The 12,048-nt window shown below is 41.8% G+C and overlaps 1 protein-coding gene across 1 annotated transcript in view; it reads right to left on the bottom strand.

The window, feature by feature from the left end:
• LOC141113852 (ABC-type organic anion transporter ABCA8-like) overlaps nt 1–12,048 on the bottom strand; it is a 111,355-nt gene that overhangs the window by 42,172 nt on the left and 57,135 nt on the right. The window contains exons 20-21 of the mRNA XM_073607175.1: nt 6,383–6,513; nt 2,469–2,606 (exon numbers count right to left, since the gene is read on the bottom strand). Of these exons, the coding sequence (XP_073463276.1) occupies nt 2,469–2,606; nt 6,383–6,513 (269 nt within the window). The remainder of the gene's footprint in view (nt 1–2,468; nt 2,607–6,382; nt 6,514–12,048) is intronic.

Raw genomic sequence — 12,048 nt, 5'->3', positions numbered from 1 at the left:
TAATTCGTAACTTCAGATAAATTTGTATTTGTTACGTTCACAAACAGCCAAATTTGAAAGGAAATTCCAATACCTATAATTTATTAGTTAGTTATTATTAGTTATTATTTCAAATTTTACTGACTTTCTTTCTTTTTTTCAGATTTTCTAATTTTCAGATTTTAGAATTTTAGAATTTCCGAATTCTGAAAAGTCAGAATTCCAAAATTCGAAATTCGGAAATTTGAAAATTCAAAATTCAGAAATTTGAAAATTCGAAATTCGGAAATTTGAAAATTCGAAATTCGGAAATTTGAAAATTTGTAATTCGAAAATTCGAAATTCGAAATTCAAAGATTTGGAAATTCGGAAATCCGAAATTTGGGAAATTCGGAAATCCAAAAATTCAAAATTCGGAAATTCAAAAATCCGAATTTTCGGATCTCCGATTTCCAAATTTTCACATTTCCAAATTTTCGAAATTTTCGAGTTTCCAAAAAAAGCAAAAAAAGAATGAAATGAAAATGAACACATTTTTTGTCAGTGCACATGTCAATCGAAGACTACTATTTAAATATACTATACTGCAGTTAGCAGTCCTGCCACTAGGTGATAGTATAATGTTTGTTTAAAGCCTGATGTTGCCTCTTTATGGTTATGATGTCATTTTACAATAAACCAAGAAGGGGGTGCAGCAATGTGTCTAGCAGCATCTGACTGGTAAGATAATCTGCAGCGGTGTTGGTATTTCCAACGGCCAGCCTTTTAAGTAAATTGCAGTTCAATTTCATGCAATGCTAAATATTTTAACCACTTCCCGCCCAAGGTACCTCATATGACGTCATGGACTTTGAGTGGGGATATCTGAATGGTGGGTGCAGCTACAGGCATCATTCAGATACATTTTTCTAGGCCGGAGATTCCCTGCACCATAAGAACAATCATAGCGGCTGTTCAGCCGCTTGATCGTTCTTACAGGCGGCGGGATGGGGATGTCCCCTCCCGCTGCCCTCCGGCTCGCCCCTGCGATCGGCAAGCCAGAGAATGAATCCACCAGTGCCGGAAGTTAGCCATAGAGAAAACTGAAGGTTCCTGGCAGTCTCTATGACTCTCGAAGGCAGTGTGCGACGTTATGACGTCACATCCGGGCCAGCGGAGGTAAACAATCCCAGGGACTCGGCTGGAAAGCCTGAGATTGTCTTTTTTTTTTTTGATCTCGGTATTTCCAGCCTGGAGGAGAGATGTGGGGGGGTTATAGATCCCACATCTCTCCATAAAGAGGACCTGTCACGCACCATTCCTATTACAAGGGATGTTTACATTCCTTGTAATAGGAATAAAAGTGATCAAAAACATTTTTTTAAAGGGAAAGCGTAAAAATAAAAAAATGTAAGTAGAATAAACAATAAAAAAAACAAATTAAAGCTCCCACGTGCTCGCACGCAAAAGCGAGCGCATACATAAGTCGGGTCCACATACGTAAACGACGTTCAAACCACACGTGTGATGTATTGCAGCGATCGTTAGAGCGAGAGCAATAATTCTAGCACTTGACCATCTCTGTAACGCTAGACAGGTAACCTGTAAAACATTTTAAATTGTTGACTATGGAGATTTTTAAGTACCAAAGTTTGGCGCTATATTCCACGACTGTGCGCAATTTTAAGCGTGACATGTTAGGTATCTATTTACTTGGCGTAACATCATCTTTCACATTATACAAACAAAATTGGGCTAACTTTACTGTTTTGTGGGGTTTTTTTATTCATAAAGGGGCTCCCCCCCCCAAAAAAAAATCGTGTTTGAAAAATTGCTGCGCAAATACTGTGTAACATAAAAAAATTGCAATGACCGCCATTTTATTCCCTAGGGTCTCTGCTAAAAATATATATATATATATATATATATATATATATATATATATATATATATATATATATATACACACATTTTCGAATTATCGAAATAATGAATACTTCATCTAAAACAAATGGAATGTAACAAATTCAAATGTTTCCGAATTTATTCTCGTTTATAACGAATGACCCGAAAAATGCTAAAAAAAAAATGAAACGAAAAACAATTAATTTTTTTTGGCAGTGCACGTCTATTGGTTAGCCCTTTGACTCTAATCCCTGTGTCACTATGTTAGGTAGGTCTCTACATGATTTTGCTGGCTATACACCACACTCTGACAAATGATATACTCAAAATAAAATAAAATTATCAACGGGATTATATATAATCTGCACAATCAATGTTCACAAGAAACGTGTGTGACAACTTTGCAAATATTGTTTATCGTTTGTTCTTTCTGTACATTGTACAATGTTCTCTGTTGTCGGTCTTTTTTGTTTTTTTTCTCTTCTTTGTATGTCTGTTTTAAAATCCAATAAATATATCTTTAAAAAATAAAAAAATAGCTTCATGACCTAACACAACAGTAAACCTGGAACAGACAGGATTATCCGGGGGGGGTGGATACTCACAGGCATGATGGGGTCGTTCCACACCCTGATCCTCTCCGTGGAGTTATAGACCTTCATAAAGGCGTTACTGATAATATTGACCAATACCGGGAGACTATTGTGTGATTGGGGGTTTCCGATTATTCTGTACCCGTAACCCTAAAAAATAAAAAAAGAACATTGGTTCAAGTCAACTCAAGTCTGGTGAAATGTATTGGTGAAGACCAGCCATTCTCATCCAGGGTTCCGTGGAACCCTAAGGGTTCCTCCAGAGGCTGCTAGGGGTTCCTTGAGCTGTGGCTGATGAAACCACCTTTTTGATGATGCCTACAAAGTTTAAGGTTCAGCATCACTTAGCAAAGCCAGCAGCATGACACCAAATATATTTTTAGCTGTCTTTAAGGGTGGCATTCTGAACAGCACTTTAAGGGGGAGCATTCTTCCTATTGACCACCAATATAAGGAGCATTGTTCCTATTGAGCCCTGATGATTTGGTTTTAGGAAGGGTTCCTCGAGACAAGAAAATTATTTTTGAGTTCCTCTAGGGTTAAAAGGTTGAGAAAGCCTGGTCAAGACAAATCCAAATGACCGTGCGGCAACTCTATATTAATGGCCATGGGGAAAGGGGGGGAACCTCTAATAACAGCCATATGAGTAGGAAACAACTGCATATTAATGGATTTGGAGGGGTGACTCTATATTAAATGGCCATAGGGGTCTGGAGGAAACTCAATATTAATAGCCATGGGGGAGGGGGGACTCCAAGATAATGGCCGTGGGAGGAGAGGGAAACTCCATATTAATGGGTATAGGGGGGGCAACTCCATAATAAATGGCCGTAGGGGTTGGGAGGCAACTCAATATTAATGACCATGGGAGGAGAACGGGGGAAAGAGCATCTCCAGGGTAATGGCCATTAGGAGAGGGGGCAACTCAATTTTTATGGCCATGGAGGGAGATGAGAAACTCTATACTAAGTAACATGGAGGAAGGGTGGAAGGAGCAACTCCAGGGTAATGCCCACAAGGAGATGGGGCAACGCCATATAAATGGCCATATAGGGAGGTGACCAACTTTATATTAAGGGCCATTCGGGGATGGGCAACTTCACATTAATGGCCATGGTTTTGGAATGGGATTTCCAACAAGCACATGATGGTCAGATGTCCACAGACTATGGCCATATATTGTATGGTGTATGCATAGTATGACCTTTTTTTGGAATTGTGCGGCCCTGCTTCCAATTTTTTTTAAGTTGAGTGTTTGATTTTGATACATATTAACAAAGCACAATTGAATGTAATTTAAGACAATGTAACTTTTTAAATTCCGTGTTTCCTCTGGGATATAAGTTCTACAACATTGGATACAAAATCTTTAGCCATTGAGCTATAAAGAGGGTCTAACCCTTCCCAATAGGATCCAAAACGATTCCAGTCTTTTATTGCTCTCTGTTGGGAGGATTTTATTTCAGTTTTTGGGGGTAAAATTGGAATCTGTTGCTACTTCAACCACTTCCTGGCATTTATCTCATTCAGCTAAACAGCAGATTGTTAGTAGCTACTTAAATTGCTAGGGATTATTCAGTAGGAGTAGCACATGATTGGAGCACTTTGCAATCATACAAGACTGATCTCTACCATGAGCCGATTGTGTATATTTTGCTATAGGGCAGCCATTCTCATCCATGTTTCCTCGGGGGTTCCTTGATCTGTGACTGATTGACCTCCCATCTGATGGTGCCTGTATAGTCCTGGGACCAGTAGCGGTTGGTGGTATTTTTTTTTTGGGGGGGGGGGGTTGGCAAACAATCCACTGTCTGTAAGGGGTCATTCTGACCACCACTGTAAAGGGACCATCCTACGGAACTAATTAGTTGGCTTTAGCAAGAGGTTCCCCATGACCTGAAAATTATTTCAAGGGTTCTTCTGGGGGGAAAAAAAAAAGTTTGAGCAAGGTTGCTAAAGGGATTTATTGGTCCCACCTGCTGACCAACAACTACACCTGAGCTACAAGAATCCAACAATCGCCTGTAGCTCTAGTGAGGTCATGCCGGTAGGTGGTTAAAGTGGAACTTCACCCAAAAGAGGAAGTTACGATTGTTTGCATCCTCCCCCCACTGCCACATTTTTGGGGGAAGGGGGGAGCGGGTATCTGGTTTTGACAGGTAACCGCTCCTACTTTCGATTAGATGGGCCACGGCCAACTGAGCCAGAAGTTCGGCCCCCCCTGCAGCCTTCTGGAACCCAATTCACAGGTCCCAGAAGACTATGGGACCATTCACAATGCACAGCATGACTTGCGCAGTAGGAAACTGGCTTCCCATACTTACGATGCTGGTGCCTACACCTGAAGATTTGGCTCGGGTGTGGATTCCTGAACAGGTAAGTGCCCTTATATTGAATGTCAGCAGCTACAGCATTTGTAGCTGCTGACTTTTATTTATTTTTTTATGGGGGGGGGTTGGGCCTGGAGCTCCTTTCTAACCCCTTCACGCCGACCTATGCAAATTTGCGTTCATGGCTTGGCGGGGTTATAAGCATCACCCCGGTACCGTTTTTTATAGCGGGCGGTCGGCTCGTTAGTGATAACAACCATTGCGGCTAAAAGCCGCTCAGGCTGTTATCCTAAAGGAGCAGGAGGAGACATCCCTCCCCCCTCCCACCACCTTCCACCGCTCTTCCCGGGCCTCCTGTCCCACCAGGAGACCAGAGCCACCAGACGGCGCGTCCCTGCCGGCTAGGCTGAGACCCGTATAAAGCCAGATTCGGCTCTGATGTATAAACTCCCAGGAGCGACATCACGTCGTCACTTCCGGTTTACTTGCCAATGGCGCCGATTTAAAAAAAAAATTACAGTATTTAGAATCACCAATTTATGCCGATCTGAATACTTTTAAGTGCAAAGGAGGGATTTGGAGTGTTTCAGACCCCAATCCCTCCATAAAGAGTACCTGTCACCATCTATAACTGTCACAAGGGATGTTTACATTCCTTGTGACAGCAATAAAAATGATCAGAATTTTTTTTTTTAAAGGGACAATGTAAAAAAAGAAATAAATAAAAATAAGGAAAAAAAAAAATTTTAAAGCTCGCGCAGCAAAGAAAATGCATACGTAAGTCGCGCCCGCAAATTTAAATGGCGTTTAAATCACACATGTGAGGTATCGCCGCGATCGTCAGAGCGAGAGCAAATATACTAGCACCAGACCTCCTCTGTAACTCTGATAACCGTTACATTTTTATTAAAGCATCGCCTATGGAGATTTTTAGGTACCGCCATTCCACGAGTGTGCGCAATTTCAAAGCGTGACATGTTAGGTATCTATTCACTCGGCGTAACGTCATCCTTCACATTAGACAAAAAAATTGGGGTGTCTTTTTGCCCCCAAAAATTTGCGTTTGAAAGACTGCTGCGCAAATACCATGTGACATAAAATATTGCAATGATCGCCATACGGACTTTAAATTGTAAGCAACAAATGTCAGAAATAGGCTTAGGCGTGAAAGAGTTAAACTTCTCAGTATCAAGAGATTACATTTGTCCACTTAAATCACCCTAATGTATATAGCCAACACGTTTCAGGGCATAGGCTCCCTTCTTTTTTGGGGGGATATATATATATATATATATATATATATATATATATATATATATATATATATATATATATATATATATATATATATAGATATTAGCTGTGTGTTTACCCAATACAGTTATCAAAAATTTTCATTCACATGAATATATAAATGTATGGTGTAAATCTGTCTGTCTGTAGAATAGAGTGTAAGCTCCTCTGGATCATAGATTAGTGATGTTATCAGTATTGTCAGCACAGTGATGTACACATGAAGAGTGTGGCAAGAGAACGGTCTTGTTGGGTTATTTTCAGTATCCTGAGAAATGTTATTTTGTAAAAAAGTTTCATTACCGCGTTGTTGCCTCGTGTGATCTCTATAGCGCCGTGGTAGGCCGTAGTGTTTTCATCGTACGGACCATCCACAACATCCACGGCAATATTTTGAGCTGTGATACCATGAACAAGATTCTCAATGGGGAGACCTATGTGGAGACATAATGGAAGTCACCATTTTTCGAAAGGTTAGGGTTTAGGTCAGTGGTCTCCAAACTGTGGCCCTTTGCTTGCCTCCAGGCAGCGGGCCTCTGCATCTCCTCCTTCCTCAGCTTCACGGCGGTGTGGCTTCCCCTGCGTCTCCTCCCTCCTCCTCCTCCTCCTCCTCCTCAGCGGCCAATAGGATCGCTTCTCCTCTTGGCCAATCGGGTCTCAGGACCCACTTCCTGAGCTGGATTGGCCGGGAGGAGAAGCACGAAGACAATTAGTATTCGCTGTTGTCACACAAGTGGGTGGGCTCGGGGAGGAGTGCTCTGCGCCGTGAGTCCACCCTTTTTTTAAGCCAATTAAAGCCTACGTCTCTAATCATGTCCTTCTTAAAAAAAAAAAACTCCCATTGGAATCCATGGTTCCGGCACCCTGCATGTAAATTAGGGGCCAGCGCATGTATTAGGGGGGCGGCACCCCTGTGCCCCGTATGAACGGGCCACTGCTGCAATTGACACCAATGATGGAGCACCAGTCCCCCTACTGACACCTTTAATGGGGCACCAGTCCCCCTACTGACACCTTGAACGGGGCACTAGTCCCCCTACTTGCGCCATCATTTGGGCACCGGTCCCCCTACAGACACCATCAATGGGGCACCAGTCCCCCTACTGACACCATCAATGGGGCACCAGTCCCCCTACTGACACCATCAATGGGGCACCAGTCCCCCTACTGACACCATCAATGGGGCATTATTCTGCCATTTATACCAACAACGGGGTCCTATTCTTCCATTTATACCAACAATTGGGCACTATTCTTCCATTTATACCAACAATGGGGCCCTATTCTTCCATTCATACCATCAATGGGGCACTATTCTTCCATTTATACCAACAACGGGGCCCTATTCTTCCATTTATACCAACAACGGGGCCCTATTCTTCCATTTATACCAACAACGGGGCCCTATTCTTCCATTCATACCAACAACGGGGCCCTATTCTTCCATTTATACCAACAACGGGACCCTATTCTTCCATTTATACCAACAACGGGGCCCTATTCTTCCATTTATACCAACAACGGGGCCCTATTCTTCCATTTATACCAACAACGGGACCCTATTCTTCCATTTATACCAACAACGGGGCCCTATTCTTCCATTTATACCAACAACGGGGCCCTATTCTTCCATTTATACCAACAACGGGACCCTATTCTTCCATTTATACCAACAACGGGGCCCTATTCTTCCATTTATACCAACAATGGGGCCCTATTCTTCCATTTATACCAACAACGGGGCCCTATTCTTCCATTTATACCAACAACGGGGCCCTTTTCTTCCATTTATACCAACAATGGGGCCATATTTCTCCCATTAATACCAGAAAATGTTGGGGCATTTTCTACTCCCACTGGTCACAGCCTGCACCCCCTTAAAGCCTAAAGGACAGTAAACTGGCCCTTTGCTTAGACAGTTTGGAGACCCCTGGTTTAGGTAAAAGGAATCTTAATAGCATAGGTTAATAGTAAAAACATTCTCAGACGGTCCTAGATTCAGATAGCTGGGAATTAGTTTTATCCATTAGTAACATTGTTGCTGATTTTTTTATGCCTATACAGTAGATCACATCAGTACTGTACAAGGCACATGCATAGACTTCTGTGAGCTGCTTGTACAGTAACAAATGACAGTTGACTAATAGTAAGTTATTCATTATTACTAATTGTAAATTAATAGTGAGCGTAATGTTAACTGATGGACAGACCAATGGGGATTTTTTTAGGGTTTTGTAGGATTGCTGGTTTGAAATTTGGCTTGTGCCCCAACAATAGATAATGAGTATTTTGTAACTAATTTCTTAAAAAATACTTTAAATCTAATTTTGGCAAACTAAACTTAAATGGGTCCATTTAAAAAGATTATTAATATTCGCTGTAATATGAGTTTTCATTTATTTGAGGGCAGCTAAAATGGACCATGAAAGGCACATAGTAGGGGAGAGTAAAAACAAAACAAACAAAAAAAAAAAAAAAACAAAAAAAAAAAAAAACAAGAAATTCTTTAAATGTACGGTATCTCATAAAAGTGAGTACACCCCTCAGTCACATTTTTGTAAATGTTTTCTTCTATCTTTTCATGTGACAACACTGAAGAAATGACACTTGTCTACAATGTAAAGTAGTGAGTGTACAGCTTGTATAACAGTGTAAATTTGCTGTCCCCTCAAAATAACTCAACACACAGCCATTAATGTCTAAACCGCTGGCAACAAAAGTCAGTACACCCCTAAGTGAAAATCTCCAAATTGGGCCCAAAGTGTCAATATTTTGTGTGGCCGCCATTATTTTCCAGCACTGCCTTAACCCTCTTGGGCATGGAGGTCACCAGAGCTTCACAGGTTGTCACTGGAGTCCTCTTCCCCTCCTTCATGATGACATCACAGAGCTGGTGGATGTTAGAGACCTTGCGCTCCTCCACCTTCCGTTTGAGGATGTCCCACAGATGATCAATAGGGTTTAGGTCTGGAGACATGCTTAGCCAGTCCATCACCTTTACCCTCAGCTCCTTTAGCAAGGCAGTGGTCGTCTTGGAGGTGTGTTTGGGGTCGTTATGTTGGAATACCGCCCTACGGCCCAGTCTCTGAAGGGGGGGATCATGCTCTGCTTCAGTATGTCACAGTACATGTTGGCATTCATGGTTCCCTCAATGATCTGTAGCCCCCCAGTGCCGGCAGCAATCATGCAGCCCCAGACCATGACACTCCCACCACCATGCTTGACTGTAGACAAGACACACTTGTCTTTGTCCTCCTCACCTGGTTGCCGCCACACACGCTTGTCACCATCTGAACCAAATAAGTTTATCTTGGTCTCATCAGACCACAGGACATGGTTCCAGTAATCCATGTCCTTAGTCTGATTGTCTTCAGCAAACTGTTTGTAGGCTTTCTTGTGCATCATCTTTAGAAGAGGCTTCCTTCTGGGACGACAGCCATGCAGACCAATTTGATGCAGTGTGCGGCGTATGGTCTGAGCACTGACAGGCTGACCCCACCCCCACCCCTTCAACCATCTCCAGCAATGCTGACAGCACTCATATGTCTATTTCCCAAAGACAACCTCTGGATATGACGCTGAGCACGTGACCTCAACTTCTTTGGCGGACCATGGCGAGGCCTGTTCTGAGTGGAACCTGTCCTGTTATACCGCTGTATGGTCTTGGCCACCATGCTGCAGCTCAGTTTCAGGGTCTTGGCAATCTTATAGCCTAGGCCATCTTTATGTAGAGCAACAATTCTTTTTTTCAGATCCTCAGAGAGTTCTTTTCCATGAGGTGCCATGTTGAACTTCCAGTGGCCAGCATGAGAGAGTGAGAGCGATAACACCAAATTTAACACACCCGAGACCTTGTAACACTAACAAGTCACATGACACCGGGGAGGGAAAATGGCTAATTGGGCCCAAGTTGGACATTTTCACTTAGGGGTGTACTGACTTTTGCTTCCAGCGGTTTAGACATTAATGGCGGTGTGTTGAGTTATTTTGAGGGGACAGCAAATTTACACTGTTATACAAGCTGTACACTCACTACTTTACATTGTAGCAAAGTGTCATTTCTTCAGTGTTGTCACATGAAAAGATACAAGAAAAGATTTACACAAATGTGAGGGGTGTACTTACTTTTGTCAGATACTGTATATACAGTAAGAAAGTGAGGGCAGAACATATCGGCCCCATAAAGAATGATGAAGGGAAGACAAAGAGAAGGCAAAAGTTTTAAATGCATTCTTCTCCTCAGTTTTCATGAAGGAAAAAGTGGGATATAGTAACAAAGACTGTGATGTTCCCTCATGGCTAACAGAAGAGAGAATCAGAAATAGACTTAAAAAACTTAACATAAATAAGTCACCAGGACCAGATGACTTACACCCGAGGGTCCTTAATCGCTTAGCGACCGGCCACTGTAGATTTACTGCGGCAGGGCAGCCGCTCTGTGCCAGATCACCTACCTGGTACGTGATCTGACAGTCCCGGGTCTGGGGCGTGCGCCGCTGGTGACCCATTCCCCCTGTGATTGGACACAGCAGGAGCCTATCAGCCCGACATCCGCCGGGACCCACCGATCGTTCAGGAGGAAGGCAGAATGATGGTCTGCCTTTGTAAACAAGGCAGATCGCCGTTCTGTGAGAGGGGAATGTGCTGATCCTGTGTTTCTGCTAAGCAGGAACACGGATCTTTACATTCCCCCAGTCAAAGCGCCCCTCCCCCCCACAGTTAGAAAGCACTCCCTAAGAATACATTTGACCCTTTGATTGCCCCTTATGTTAACCCCTTCCCTGTCAGTGTCATTACTACAGTGACAGTGCATATTTTTCAGCACTGATTACTGTATTAGTGTCACTGGTCCCCCAAAAAGTGTCAGTTAGCTGTCTGATTTGTCCGCCGCAATATCGCAGTCCCGCTAAAAATCGATGATCGCCACCATTACTAGTAAAAAAGAAAACATTTAAAAAATAAATAAAATAAATACATAATATATATATATATATATATATATATACACATATATACATATATATATATATATATATATATATATATATATATATATATATATATATACATACACACACACACACACACAATTATCCCATAATTCGTAGACACTATAACTTTTGCACAAACCTGATCAATATACACGTATTGGGATTTGTTTTACCAAAAATTTGTAGCAGAATACATATTGGCCTAAATTGATGAAGAAATTGGATATTTATTTATTTTTTTTATTGGATATGTTTTATAGCAGAAAGTAAAAAATATTGTTTTTTTTCTTTTTCAAAATGTATTTATTTTTTTTTATAGCGCAAAAAAAAAAAACCTGCAGAGGTGATCAAATACAACCAAAAGAAAGCTCTATTTGTGGGAAAAAAAGGACATACTTTTTTTGGGTACGACGTCGCACAACTGCGTAATTTTCAGTTAAAGTAATGCAAAAAATGGCCTGGTCATGAAGGAGGAGGGAGGGAGGTAAACCTTCCAGAGCTGAAGTGGTTAAAGAACTCGGTCAAGTAATTGCCAGACCGTTGTTCCTAATTTTTGTGAACAGTTTACTGACTGGAATGGTACCAGCTGATTGGAGAAAAGCCAATGTAGCACCAATATTTAAAAAGGGCCCAAAATACATCCCTGGGAATTACAGACCAGTTAGCCTAACATCAATAGTATTGTAAACTCTTGGAGGGGATGATAAGGGACTATATACAAGATTTTAGTAATAAGAACGGTATCATTAGCAGTAATCAGCATGGATTCATGAAGAATCGTTCTTGCCAAACCAATCTATTAACCTTCTATGAGGAGGTGAGTTGCCGTCTAGATAAAGGAAGGCCCGTAGACGTGGTGTATCTGGATTTTGCAAAAGCATTTGACACAGTTCCCCATAAACGTTTACTGTACAAAATAAGGTCCGTTGGCATGGAGCATAGGGTGAGTACATGGATTGAAAACTGGCTACAAGGGCG

This window comes from Aquarana catesbeiana, linkage group LG12, assembly GCF_042186555.1.
Source record: "Aquarana catesbeiana isolate 2022-GZ linkage group LG12, ASM4218655v1, whole genome shotgun sequence".
Classification (NCBI taxonomy): domain Eukaryota; kingdom Metazoa; phylum Chordata; class Amphibia; order Anura; family Ranidae; genus Aquarana; species Aquarana catesbeiana.
The sequence above is the reverse complement of the archived record's forward strand: the minus strand, read 5'-3'. Positions and strand labels throughout refer to the sequence as shown.